Below are 15,413 nucleotides of genomic sequence, written 5' to 3'. Positions count from 1 at the left end.
TATGTGTGTGCAAAGCATTGTGAAAATATCTCAAATAATAAAGTTATTCATTTGTAATAACCCTGTATTAATAATAGCCCAACAAGTGGGAATGCCTCTTTTGTACAAAATTATAGCTGATTTCTCACGAAACTCATACGCTGTTAGAATAGCAGATGAATGTTTTGCAGATCATGATCCACCGCTCCTCACGTACCATTATGCACAGTCAGATAATAACTGTGTGACTGCAAATACGAAGCCAGGCACGACATGTGTTTAGGTCAGATGTTATTCACAGACTGCCTGAGAAATGCAAACTGGGACTCTGCTTATGAATATGATGTAGACAAACCAACTGTTGAAACTCTCTCTATTAATTTCTTTAAGACACACACTATGTGCTCAAAAGTACCTGGACACCTGGCTGAAAATGCCTTACAAGTTCGTGGTGCCCTCCATCGGTAATGCTGGAATTCAATATGGTTTTGGCCCACACTTAGCCTTGACGGCAGCTTCCACTCGTGCACGCATACTTTCAATCAGTTGCTGGAAGGTTTCTTCGGGAATGGCAGCCCATTCTTCACAGAATGCTGCGCTGACGAGAGGAATCGATGTCAGTAGGTGAGGCCTGGCACGGAGCTGGCGTTCCAACATCCCAAAGGTGTTCTATAGGAATCAGGTCAGGACTCTGTGCTGGCCAGTCCATTACAGGGCTGTTATTGTCACGTAACCACTCTGCCAAAGGCCGTGCTTTATGAACAGGTGCTCGATTGTGTTGAAAGATGCAATCACCATCCCCGAATTGCTATTCAACAGTGGGAAGCAAGAAGGTGCTTAAAACATCAAAGTAGGCCTGTGCTGTGATAGTGCCACGTAAAACAACAAGGGGTGCAAGCTCCCTCCATGAAAAACATGACAACACCATAACACCACCGGCCCCAAATTTTACTGTTGGCACTACACACACTGGCAGATGATGTTCACCAGGCAGCCGCCATACCCACACAATGCCATCAGATTGCCACATTGCGTACCGTTATTTGTCAATCCACACAATGTTTTTTTCACTGTTCAATCGTCCAATGTCTACGCTCCTTACACCAAGCGAGGAATCGTTTGGCATTTACCAGTGTGATGTGTGGCTTATGAGCAGCTGCTCGACCACGAAAGCCAAGTTTTCTCACCTCTTGCCTAACTGTCATAGTACTTGCAGTGGATCCTGATGCAGTTTGGAATTCATGTGTGATGGTCTGGATAGTTGTCTGCCTGTTACACATTACGACCCTCTTCAACTGTCGGCGGTCTCTGTCAGTCAACCGACGAGGTCAGAGTGTAAGCTTTTGGGCTGTACACATCGCTTCATGTTTCCATTTCACTACCACATCAGAAACAGTGGACCTAAGGATGTTTAGGAGAGTGGAAATCTCGCGTACAGACATATGACACAAGTGACACCCAATCACCTGACCATGTTCGAACTCCATGAGTTCCACGGAGCCCCCCATCCTGCTCTCTCGTGATGTCTAATGACTACTGAGGTCGCTGATACAGAGAACCTGGCAGTAGGTGGCAGCACAATGTAACTAATATGAAAAATGTATGTTTTCAGGGGTGTCCGGATACTTTTGATCACATAGTGTATATTGATTTATGGTACTCTTGTTCACCACTGAAAAGAGACAGTTCTAAACCAAACAGAAAAGGTGAAAAGCTTAAATGATACACTGATAATGTTGCTGGTATCACGAAAATTTCACTTTACAATATGCATAAAATTAATTACAAATGTGGCACAGAGCAGTATGAAATTTTTCATAAAGCTTATATAAAAAAATTAAAAAAATATATAAAATTTATAAACCTGCCAAACTAGTTGCCTATGAAAATTACACAGAAGGAGCTCTGCCAAAAACTGGAAGAGTTTTATTTTATTTTTCGACTTTAGCCTACCTGCTCTTAATTCTGACGATTGCTTTTTTGCAATGTAGTTCTATTGTTTCTCAAAATTTCACACTGATGAAGACATCCTTAGAGGTGTTGTAACCTAGGTCAGTGTACCAAAAAGTTATTTGCAGCTGGTTGGCTGTATAATTTCTACACTGAAATTAATGGTTGCTGAGAAACAGCCATGTTTAAATTTGTCTTTGAAATTGTTAATCAGACATTAACTGCATTTGAAAATAAGAATACAGTCTCTCTAGAGCTATGGGATTTGAGTAATGCTTTTGGCTGTATCCCCTATGACACCTCACTAGACAAACTACAGCATTACAGAATAAATAATACAGCAATAGAAACTATTAATTCTTATCTAAGTAACAGGAGGCAATTTGTGTCCATTCACAATAGGCATTCTTCCTTGAAGAAAGTCATTTATGGTGTGCCTCAAGGCTCTGTTCTTGGACCATTCTTCTTCAGTGTTGCATTTAACGATTTACCACATTATGTTGCCCATCAGTCATTTATCTGATATGCAGGCAACACAACTTTAATCACCTCAGGTTGAGATATGTTAAGGTTACACCAGAAATCACAGTACACCCACTCCTTAACGTTAAACTGGTTCTCATCTAATAAACTACTGTGCAATCCAGAGAATACTCAACACCTGATGGCAGGACTAGCTACAGACATAGAAGCAAAATCTGTAAAACTGCTTTGCGACCTGCATTTATTATAAAACACAGGACTCTTTCAACTGAGAGCCCATCTTCATTTATGTATCTAATTATAGTACTTCACTGATCCTTTTGCGATATATGGTGCAGAATCTACTATTGAAAAATATTTAGAATAAATAACTTCATTACATATGTTTTGGGTCACTGACCTCCCCTGTTATATGGTCAGCCAAAAAAAGAATCACACCTTGCAATTATTTCCAGACAAATTATATTTCCATTTTTTGCACAGTCAAACATTTCTTTTGTCTCCACAAAGTGTTAGACCCCTAGAAGCTAGGACAACAAAAAACCAGATAGGCCAGAGTTTCATAAATTCTCTCTTCTGATCCCAGTAGTAGGCCGTCTGATATGCAACTGAAGAAACAAACGACACAGGGTTGTCAGGACAGCTGTTCTCTACATGTGTTCATTGTTGTTTGTGAGCACTTCTAATATCACTTTTTGATGAGTGATTCCAATAATTTGTTCAATATTGTAACTGTGACTCCACATGTATTAGAAGCAAAAAAGATGTACAAAACATTTTGAAAGGCCATGCAATTGCAGCCAGTGCCTGCTTGCTAAATCTTTGAAAAAGTTCAGTACTGGTGTGTACAACAAATTAATCCTCATTTTATTACAGAGAAGTACTATTATGATGTTAATTACGTACCGGTAGGTCAAATAGTCCAAAGACTGGATAGTCATGAGCCAGATAGTCAAGAGTCCATTGTACTTTGATTATATCAAATACAACAGAACAAACTTTACCAAGGCAAGTTAGTACTCGAATTACATACTTTAATTTTAAATAGAGAACCACACGAAATGTTGTGTTGTGTATGACAGCAATGTAACTATCAATGAATGAAGAATTGAACAACACACCACACACAAAATCTTGTAGACTATGTGATTACAAGGAGAGTAAAGCTGTGTCCGACAGAGATTGCCCTGCTGGTGCACTCAGAACGCTCTGTTGCCACTGCAATCAGCTGTAGTCAAACAGAGGGCAGACAGGATGCAGCTATCCAGTTGTTGAACTACGCTCGTTGTGAGCGAATCGGCTGCTGTCCAATAAACATGAGTAGCAGTTCTCATGACAATCAACTGTTGCCTTTATTCAAACTCACTTAGAGGGAACAAAAAAAAGTAGAAACATAAAATTAACACTAAACCACAAGATGACAGGGAATTTCACTGTCTTTGCGAGGAGCTTTGGTCTTGCGAACACCGTTTCTTCAGTTATTTTTGAATGTCTCGCCAACAACTGGGAACATTACACAAACTCATTTAACCAAAATCTCAAAAATTCAAATGAACAAGAGAAAGCCACAGGTTCACAGGAAAGACTTGTCTATTTGTTTCAGGTAAGCACTTTATTTGTGATGTAATTGATTCTTCTGTCACTGATTAGTAGAATATTATTTATGATGGATATTTATTGTAATATTATATTGTTGTATTATTGTATTATTGTTGTTGTTGTACTGTTGTATTATTGCATTGTATTGGTATTTATAGTAGAAACCATTTAGTTTATTTTATTACTTACTGTACCTGTACACTTTCAAAAATAGTTATTATCATAAAACATTGAACTATATGAATAAAATATACACTGAAAAATATTGTCAGCACTGTATACAAACAACTGCGAACTACAGGTCAATCAACAATTGTCTACACTGAAACAAACTTTTGCCTTCTCATACATTTCTCTGGTGCAAGAAGAGTCACTGGAAGATTTCAGATTCAAAAATTGCAACAGTGACCAGCACTATATTGTGACACCACTGAGCTGGGTGATAAAAGGACTGCAGGGTACACAAGTGGTGGTGTTTCTTGTGATTGCAGCCACATTTTTATTTATTTCTTTTCGCCTTGCCAGGTGGTCCCACATTAGGGATTGAATTACGCTTCTTCCTCTCAATCTCAATCATCAGGAAAATATTTCTGTTTTCTCTGACTCTTCAACACATTTGATATTTATGATGTGGTGGCAACTGTGTATCGGGAAGAAACTCCATATGACCTGCTCATGGACAATGCTGATACTTCTTGGCTCAACTGGTGCCTCCCTTTACGAATTTTAAGTATTTGCTGTAGCAGTCTTGTAGATTCTCCTGTTTTGCTCAAACAGCCTCACCTGTCAGTCACTTTGGTTCCAGATATTTGGCCACTGGTGATTCACACCAGACCATTGCTTTTTAATTCCGCATGGGAAAGGCAACTCCCTCCAGATAAGTCAGATGTGTGTGTGTCAAGACCTCTACAACATTTCACATCCACTGTATTTATCTCAACCAGCAGAGAAAGTCTGGAAGAAAATTGAGATGGTACTAATGGAACGGTGACAATTCCCTAACTGCACTGACAACGTAGATGGGAAGCATGTTAGAATGAAGTGTCCTAAAAATAGTGGCTCAAATTATTTTTGTTACAAAAACTTGTTTTCAATGTCTGGCTTGCAGTTATTGATCAGTTTCATGGTTATCGATATGTATCACTATGACAGACACTGTGGCAGCATAAGTTTTTAAATTTCTGAATTTTTATGGGAGTTCAGATGAGGAATATGTATCAGCTTTCGATATCATGCCCAGGCACAAGTATGTCCATCTGTCCTGTGCTCACAGGTGAAGAAAGGTTCCCCGAATCAGCAGCCCTGTAAGATCCTTCAAGAGCAGTTTTCAATAAACAAATATGCAAGGGCTGGTGTGTGGTGAAAAATGCCTTCAGTATACTCACTCAAGGGTGCTGACTTTTTAAGGCCTATAGACTTATAATCAATACAGCAGAAACTGTTGTCAAAACGGTATATTTGTAGCTTAAGTTGTCGTACAATGACACCACTAGTTTGTGCAAACCCATTATTATTTCAACTGAACTGTACTGTACACTACAGTCTGAAATACACTTGCGTCAGTTTTCTTCCTTCTTGCTGCCTTTTTCATCGCATTTTTATAATCACAGTGTCATATTCTCGTATCGTACAAAATAAATTTCCAAGCACCAACACAATCATTCTTTCTATTTCTGCTGCCATCTTTTGCACATTTGCCTGCCACGTATTTTGTAGAAAATCACAAACTGCCAACTGCACAATGCAGGCAAGGGCGGGATAGTGGGGGCACCCACCTCCTGTTTGACCAGGAGGAAGCTGTAGCATGTATCCGCGCAACACAGAGAGTGTGGCGGGTGCCCACACAGGTTGTGCGCTTCCTGTTTGACAAAGCTTTAATGTGCTTGTACATGAAAAATGTTATAAAGGTAGACTAGTTGTAAAATACGAATTTAATGACAGGTACAATTATTTTTCAACACTTTGCCGATAAATTATCGAATGCCTGAATGCTGATGTAATGAACATTAAAATTATATTTAAAAAAAACCAATGGCAACATTTTTCTGCCCCAAAAATTTTGCTGCCCTGTACAGCTAAACATGTTGCACCTGCCTAAATATGGCCTCGACAGTACTAACATCCTATAATTTCTTTACGTTTACAGTGTTGTATAGTACAAATATTTAAACCGCAAATATCTCAAATGACAGGCAGCCAATGCAGAGGTTACTTTTGTTTATACAGATGTCAAGAATTGTCTCCAAATTACACACCATTGTTAATGATCTGTTTATAATATTCAAATTAATTCTGCTCTCGTATGATGCAGGATAATTAACCCTTTCACTGTTACAGACATGCTCTCTGCATTTTGTGTTGAGGTATCTTTTGTTATGCTGTACTGCTCGCCAAATGCTGGTGTGTCTGGAGAGAGACAGCATTCCACCCAATATAAAATCATCTGAATCATTATTTTATTAATTATTAGGTGAAAAAATTGGATTTTTGCACATCTTAGAGTCTGATATCTTTACTCGATAAAAAAATGAATTTCTTTTCGTTGTCCATCAAAACTTAGTGTGCTGTGTAAAATTAAGTAAAACATTCTATGGAATTTTAAAGAGTCTATAGAGGTAAAAACACATTGGTAAACCTTGCGTGTAGTTGATTTTAGCTCATATGTTGCAGCAAATGAAATGTAGATAAGATATCAAAATTTTATTTAAAACAGAGAGCAGAACGATATCTCATTTCATTCTCGAGTTATTGGGTTTTACATCTGAAGGATGGTCATGTGCAGTGCACCCATCCACCTCTCTGCACATCACAAATCATGAGGGCATAACAATCACCATGTCACATAAACAATTTAAGATATTCAAACAAGGTTTTCTGCAGATGATAGCATACTGACACACACATGTTGTATGATAAATACTCGAAATTTTTTTATTCACTTATATACATTTGGATGCAATTTGTCTGCAGTAGTGAGTAGTCAACAGCTCAGACAAATGCAGACATCCACAGCATGGTAGGAAGACCAAAGCAGCACACTTATGTATGTCCACAGCACCTGGGGAACGCGTAGCAGGACACGTCTAGACACCCAAAGCAGCAAAAGTGTTAAGGAGTACTAATCAAGAGACAATCTAGAGAATTAAAGAGACTAAAATATGAGGACTGATGGTGGTTCTAATGTGGTAAGGTACTCAATGGCCAGGTGGTCAGAGTGCTCTACAAAAATAATCTACACAGCTGTAGTTACATTTTTCGAAATTCATACACTGAGAAAATGATATTAAAATGTCAACTGCTAACTCTGATTCACATTAAGTCATACATTCTCCTTTCCAACACACGAAATAGTCTCTTTCTATGGTCAGCAAAGAGGTTAAGTCTTTTGAGCCTTCCAGTAAAGTTAATCCCTAATTAGTGACAATATTATGTTCTTAATTCTTATATTACACTGTCTGGTTTCTATAGCACACATCGCCACTAAGTTAGTACATTAAAAGCTTACTTGTCAATACCAACCATTACTGAGTCTGAAAATTACATAAATACTGCAATCCCTTCCGATGCTGCAACAAGCACAACATATTTATGATGCCCAGGTGACACCTTGGGTAGCTCTTCTCTGCAGGTGACTGACTGTAAGAGCTAAAGGCATGCAAGCAGCAACTAGTACTCACACATGCTTGCAGCTGCCAGCTACCGTATTTACTCGAATCTAAGCCGCACTCGAATCTAAGCCGCACCCGAAAAATGAGACTCGAAATAAAGGAAAAAAATATTTCCCGAATCTAAGCCGCACCTGAAATTTGAGACTCGAAATTCAAGGGGAGAGAAAAGTTTTAGGCCGCACCTCCAAATCGAAACAAAGTTGGTCCATTGTAATACGAGACACAATTTAGGTCGAATGAAAGACGATACAGCTACAGTAGTTTGGTTCGAGTCGTAAGCTTAGCAGTTAAGCTTTACCAGGTAGCCATTTCTATGCGTCAGGTGCTCCGTCCGTATTTATACGGGTACCCTTCCTTTTCCAGGTGCTTCGTCTGGTTTGAATCGATTGCTCATTTTGCTTTGATCTTATAAGTGCCGTTTTCTTTGTTATAGGTGTTTACGTCACTCTAAGCTGAAAATGCATTACTGTACTGTGTCATGCATTGTTTGTCGCATTCTGATAGTGCGTGTGTACGGCCTGTCACCGCTCGCGGCATGACTTGCTTTCGTGCGCGCTACCACCGCTTTTTTTTTAAAAAAAAAAAAAAAAAAGAGGAATCGTCTCATTAGCGAAACAATGGTAAGAGACTGCAGTTTGTTGTTACTTACACTGCTGCTTTCTTTGATAATGATCAACAAGAACCAAATAATAGACTGCGTATGATAGAACATGTTCTGAACGAGAGTTAGGCGCAAATTTTTCTCCGTTTGAAAATCTTTGCGGCCGCTTCTTTAGTACATCAAATTCTGCACAGAAATTAATCATCTTACATTTAAAATCTAGTCAGTTGCCGTGCTTCATTTCTGACTATATCACTATTAGGCATAAGAATAATACGAATATAAACGTGACACGATACGTATATTCTTCGGCGTTTGCTGTTGTTTCTCTCTAGTTTCGTAGTTTATTAGGCAGACAGGATTTAAATGAGAGCAGCAAACACGAAAGAATACATGGCAAAATGTTTATTTTCGTATTATTCTTATGGTGAAGAGAATACTGCATGTGATTCACATTTCATCAGGTTCCTATTAGCAACCATCTCTTCTCACGGGTAGGAAAAAACTCGGAACGTAGAGTTGGCCATATTGACAAACATCCCTAACAGTCTTGCCAGTCGGATTTTCGTAGTACATTGAAATTCTGCTACATTCGAAGATGAACAATACGGAATTTGTAATTAACTTCGTTGGACAATGTATGAAAATGCAGTGGTCGAAACTCGGGGCGGAGAAAAAAAAAGTTTTGGCGCCAGTATTTATCTGTGTGCCCACAAAGCATGCTTGTGTAGCGCTACATATATTCGACGGCAGAAGTTAGTTGTGGCGGCACCTACCAACATTTTTCAGAACTTCCGCTTGCTTTGCACTCGATTCTAAGCCGCAGGCGGTTTTTTGGATTACAAAAACCGGAAAAAAAGTGCGGCTTGGATTCGAGTAAATACGGTACTTGCATCAGTGCAGGTGACCACCCGCCACAAAATGCCTCCACAGCTGTGATGCTGGCAAAGTGTGTGTGATGTACTGTCAGTGGAGGATTGGACCAAATATTGGTCTTTCTCATTTCACACTGGTTAACCTTGGTAGTCTGTAATTATTCAGGCTAGGGTGACAGACACAGTGAAGGTGAGGTTGTATAGTATGCATGTTATTGTAACCTATATTTGTGAATAAATTGGTGAAAATTACTCAGTGTTCACATATTTCTGCTCCTTACAGACCTAATACCTACAATACCTAATTACTAGTACTAGGTGTCATCAGCTGAAGATAAGCCTTTATACTTGTAAATATACTAATATGGACAACGAATAATAGTCAAAACATGTAATTTGGAAAACTGTGACTGGATTGGATGTAATTTATTAAATAAATATATGAGGCAGCCACCCTGACAACACACTGTAGGTTCCCCATAAGACTCTCAAGTGATCAAATCTCAAACTAACTTGTGAAACTGGTACAGTATTTATCTCATCAGCACAAGGCCACAAGACTGGTTTCTTCAGAAGATACACTGACATGGTACACAGCAAATAAATGTTATGGAATTTGTAGTCAATTGACAGAATTGTTAAATGGAGCATCAAGTTCACTGAACGAGGTTGGAGCACCTGAGAAACCCATCATCAAATGAGCTCCAAAAATCTTTTAAGCAATAATACTAGCGAGAGGATCCTCATTCCACAATTTAGCTAAGTTAAGGCCAAGACACTGACAGTAACCTTTAACACAGATGGACTTATCTGAAGAACATTTAAATTCTACAACTGCTGCTTCCTCTCTAATCTGCTAAACATCAAATGTAATTATGAAGTTATTGAAAAACCAAAAGAGCAGCAGAAAACTGCAAAAGAAAAAAAATCTTTATATGAGACGACCTCGGCAGCCAGAGGCTGTGGTCATGTATACAAGAGTTTTGTGTGTGTGTGTGTGTGTGTGTGTGTGTGTGTGTGTGTGTGTGTGTGTGTGCTAATTCTGATAAAGACCTTTTTGGCCAAAAGCTTACTTGTTTGACAGCCTCTCTCTCTCTCTCTCTCTCTCTCTCTCTCTCTCTCTCTCTCTCCCCTTTTAATTTTTTTTTAATTTTATTCCTCCCCCCCCCCTGCTGCGACTCAGCATCTCTGCTATAAGGTGAGTACCAATCTATCCTTTTCATAATATTGTCATTAAACAAGAAGAGTTGCAAGGCATTTCCATCAGTGGTTTGATGCTGTTTGTCATGACAGCAGGGCCAAGATGTAAAAATGAGTCTTGCAGACACCGTTCTCTTGCTCATTATGGAGTGATACATAAAACTATGTATGAATCTAGGAAACAGCTTGGAAACCAATGACCTTAGTTACACTGATTATATTATGCTTCCTGATTGTCTACATCTACATCTATACTCCGCAAGCCACCTGACGGTGTGTGCCACTAGTATCTCAAGGTCAAGATGATGATTTTGTTGGAGAGCTTACAGCATACATATTTCCAACAGCAGCGCTGAGCATACATTGGTGGAAATGCAGAAGAGCTTATGAAGCAGATAATTCTTGTAGTAAAGAAAATATGTGCTGTTCCAAGAATACATAGGACTCACTTATTACGGAGATGATCAACTATTAAAACCCTGTTAGAGGTGAAAATGCGTTACATGTATTAACTTTGCCAAGAATAAAAGGCTCGTTAGCATTCACTAATATATCTCATTATCACAGGGCTGCTGCAGCAGCAAGTAGATGGAGCACATTTTGAATATATAACAAATGTATATATCTTGTATATGTATATGTATATATCTTAGAAGAAAGATTAAGAAAAGGCAAACCTACGTTTCTAGCATTTGTAGACTTAGAGAAAGCTTTTGACAATGTTAACTGGAATATTCTCTTCCAAATTCTGAAGGTGGCAGGGGTGAAATACAGGGAGCGAAAGGCTATTTACAGTTTGTACAGAAACCAGATGGCAGTTATAAGAGTCGAGGGGCATGAAAGGGAAGCAGTGGTTGGGAAAGGAGTAAGACAGGGTTGTAGCCTCTCCCCGATGTTATTCAATCTGTATATTGAGCAAGCAGTAAAGGAAACAAAAGAAAAATTCGGAGTAGGTATTAAAATTCATGGAGAAGAAGTAAAAACTTTGAGGTTCGCCGATGACATTGTAATTCTGTCAGAGACAGCAAAGGACTTGGAAGAGCAGTTGAACGGAATGGACAGTGTCTTGAAAGGAGGATATAAGATGAACATCAACAAAAGCAAATCGAGGATAATGGAATGTAGTCAAATTAAGTCGGGTGATGCTGAGGGAATTAGATTAGGAAATGAGACACTTAAAGTAGTAAAGGAGTTTTGCTATTTAGGGAGTAAAATAACCGATGATGGTCGAAGTAGAGAGGATATAAAATGTAGACTGGCAATGGCAAGGAAAGCGTTTCTCAAGAAGAGGAATTTGTTAACATCGAGTATAGATTTAAGTGTCAGGAAGTCGTTTCTGAAAGTATTTGTATGGAGTGTAGCCATGTATGGAAGTGAAACATGGACGATAACTAGTTTGGACAAGAAGAGAATAGAAGCTTTCAAAATGTGGTGCTACAGAAGAATGCTGAAGATAAGGTGGGTAGATCACGTAACTAATGAGGAGGTATTGAATAGGATTGGGGAGAAGAGAAGTTTGTGGCACAACTTGACTAGAAGAAGGGATCGGTTGGTAGGACATGTTTTGAGACATCAAGGGATCACAAATTTAGCATTGGAGGGCAGTGTGGAGGGTAAAAATCGTAGAGGGAGACCAAGAGATGAATACACTAAGCAGATTCAGAAGGATGTAGGTTGCAGTAGATACTGGGAGATGAAGAAGCTTGCACAGGATAGAGTAGCATGGAGAGCTGCATCAAACCAGTCTCAGGACTGAAGACCACAACAACAACAACAACAACAAATGTATATTGATATAGCAGTAGTCTGTATGTTGGAAGGGAGGAGAACCAATCAGGAATGAAATGTCTTACACAAAAACAACAGTCTGCTTTCAGCCATCTTACCATTAACACTGAGATGAAATCAATTTTGAAATAATGTTGTTGTATGCAGAGCCATGAAGGGCTTCCTATTCCTCCATGCGGAGCCCGAATCCTCTTAGATTGCAGTGCAGAACAGTAGTCACATAAATGGTGAGACTTCTCTAGACATCAAGTTGCTGACCTTGCAATGAAGGGGGAAGCTGATGAAGGGCAATATCATCTTTGTCGTCATCGTCAATCATCAGAAAAAGTTAGTACTGAACGATGGTTTAAATGCATATCCAGATGATGATTCAGAACTTTTATGTTGTTGCTTTTTGAGGAGCTTTGCTGTAAGGTGATCTCATTACTTAATTCACAAGTACAGAGTGTATACACAGACATGGAAAAAAAATTCCAAGCTTTTTCCTGGATTTCCCAGCTCAAGACCTCGGCAGTCAGAGACTGTGGTCATGTGAACAAGAGTTGCATTTTTTCCCCAAGTGAAAATGCAGTCGACCCCTGGTGAACACATTTTTTTCTGTGTTAAATGACAATGTACTTTCCCTCGCAGCTGTAAAACTTATCAATCATTTGAATGGTGTAGGTTTTATACTGTCACAGAACTTCCCATCACTTTCAGAAAAGAAACCAGGAAAAAACAATGCATTTTGGGAAGCCCTTTGACGTATGGAAACATTTACAGTACATATTTTCATATTACAAACGTGTAAACACGAATTCCACCAAATACAGCACAGTAGCTGCTGAACTACTGAAATCGAGATTGTGAAGCTCTTTTGTCAGCCAATCAGAGTCCATGTTGTGTGATCTCGTAAGCCAATGAAAGCGGATGTTCAGAGCATAAGACATGTGATGTAGTCAGCCAATAGCAACATCCTTGTTAAGTAGCACAGACACATTAATAGGAAAAGATAATGGTTTAAGTTAATATACACACAGTACAGCTACAAGAAAAGCTACGCTTTTGCATATAGTATTGATCATTAAAAATAATTTTTTAAGGATGTGGTTACACAAGATCATGAGCACACAGCTTAAATTGTAGCAGCTGAATATTTCCGACAAGTATGATCATAAATTTTCACTGCTGTGCAACAAACATTCTGTTGGTTACCTGGCTGAATACATGTTTCATCGAGCACTTCGACTTTTCCATAGAAAAGCTAATTAAGTGTGAAATTGCTCAAGAACTTACTTCACACTTTTTTTTTTAAGAATGATTATACTTTTTGCCATAGTTATTGCACAATTTGTAATCTATGAAAAAATTACAATAAATATGAAAAATTTGCCTTGAAACTTGGTCTTTTTACCATTTTACCCTTTAAGATATATCAAACACAATTGTGCCAGTAAAATTTTCAATAATGGTATAAATGGCTGGTCCTCTAGGCCCAATTTTTTTAAAGTGACTGGTCCTCATTGTTAAGTTTTGAATGAGAGTCTAAAGCTCCATGATTTAAGAAATTCATCACACATTCTCACTCCCAACATAACTCATCTTGCATACAAGGAAATTTACTTTGAAAGCAACACTCCTCAAAGCACTACTGGCAATATTTTCCAGCGACCTGGTTGAAATGTAAATAGTTGTGACCTCACACTCATCAAAGTGAGGTCCACAGGAAACATCGAAAGCCGTTTGTTGTTACGAAGTATTCCACAGTCTTTGACACACAGATACTTGTGTGTGCACTGTGTGTTATTGGAAGTGCCACATTTTCTTTGCAACTAAAGTTGTATTTTGGTGTTAGCCTCTTGTTTCTTTTTTACTGTTGCAATATTATTCTGAAGTGAGCTAAAGTAAAATTCTTTGTCAGAGTATCAGTTCTTACCAGTCAAAATTACAAAAATTTAACTGGAAACTAACACAATGAAAAATCACCCGAATTCTAAAAAAATCCTGGGTTTTTCTCTTATTTCTCCCAGAGAAAAAAATTCCCTGGTTTTTCCTGGATTTCCCGGTTGTCCTGGCCATATACACCCTGCAGGTAGCAATTTCGAGGTTGTGCTAGGTGTGCACCATTCCTCTTGGTTTAATTAAATTTGTATGTATTAGTTTGGCAGCACCAAGAACGTATTGAATCATGTGAAATTCTTGAATTTCCTAGTCTCACACAAAAAACTCTTTAGTCCCTACACCATAAAGGTACCTTCATCTAGCCTTGTCTTCATTACACGTTGGGCACTCTCATCCTATGGCCCGAGTGACCTGCCCTTCCTTTTTAACCTTCCCTAAACCTATCCCTCTCCTCTCCTCAACAAAGGAACTATTAGTTCCAAAAGCTAGAAGTGTATCTCTTGCAGATTTGAGTGTGTCTATTGACAGCACCATACATTTCACCTCGGACATTCTATCTGAGGTCCACCATCATACTGAGTCCCAACTCTCTAGATCCTTGTATACATACAAGAGGGGACACAATGTTGTCATAAAACAAACACATTTTGACACAGACTGTGGCTGCTACATCTCCTATGCATTTAAGATTTCCTGGGAGACCTATAATCTGACAATTCTTTAAACACTGGACATTCCTTTATGGTCCATGCTGCAAGTTGTCATTATTTTCACAGTTTGCATTAGTCCTACAAGGTGCAAATCTTATAAATTCTGAAAATCAGAATACATATTTACCTATAGAAAAGAAAGCAGTAAGGATTAAAGTTAACAAAATTTCAAATGATGCTAAAAATTATCAAAATCAAAACAAATTTTAACACATGATATATCTGCACTCAAATACTTTGTACATTATCCTCAATGGATGAAACCAGTAAAACCAAGCAGAAGGCACAACAGCATCTGGGAGAAGTTGATCTTTCTCCACCAGTAATATTAGTAAATTCATCTAGTTTACCTAATAACAGTTCTAATGACTGGCATCCATGCTTCCCAAACCAACTGCTGATAAGGGCCATTTTCTGTCCCAGGCGGATGTCCAACTTCCAATATATCCTTCCAGGTTTGGAAAAGACGTATTGGTTCTGCTGGATTTTCTAAAGCTTTCCACGATTTCAGCTTCTCATGGATCAAGGGTGCAACCAAGCCACATGCCAGCTTCTCCAACTCATACATACGATATTCTTCATAATATCGGTCCTGAAATACCAATAAATAAAATTCTTTACAATTAACAACAAAAGACTAACTATACAACCATACAGGATTATGTAAAACTTGTGAAAT

General features: G+C 38.6%; 1 protein-coding gene across 1 annotated transcript in view; it reads right to left on the bottom strand.

Annotated features, from left to right (window-relative positions):
• The window catches only part of LOC126176834 (tuftelin-interacting protein 11), a 148,717-nt gene that overhangs the window by 30,197 nt on the left and 103,107 nt on the right, over nucleotides 1-15,413 (bottom strand). The window contains exon 9 of the mRNA XM_049924021.1: nucleotides 15,085-15,326. Within this exon, the coding sequence (XP_049779978.1) occupies nucleotides 15,085-15,326 (242 nt within the window). The remainder of the gene's footprint in view (nucleotides 1-15,084; nucleotides 15,327-15,413) is intronic.

The sequence above is a fragment of the Schistocerca cancellata genome, chromosome 3 (genome assembly GCF_023864275.1).
Source record: "Schistocerca cancellata isolate TAMUIC-IGC-003103 chromosome 3, iqSchCanc2.1, whole genome shotgun sequence".
NCBI lineage: Eukaryota > Metazoa > Arthropoda > Insecta > Orthoptera > Acrididae > Schistocerca > Schistocerca cancellata.
This window is presented reverse-complemented; position numbering and strand designations above follow the sequence as displayed.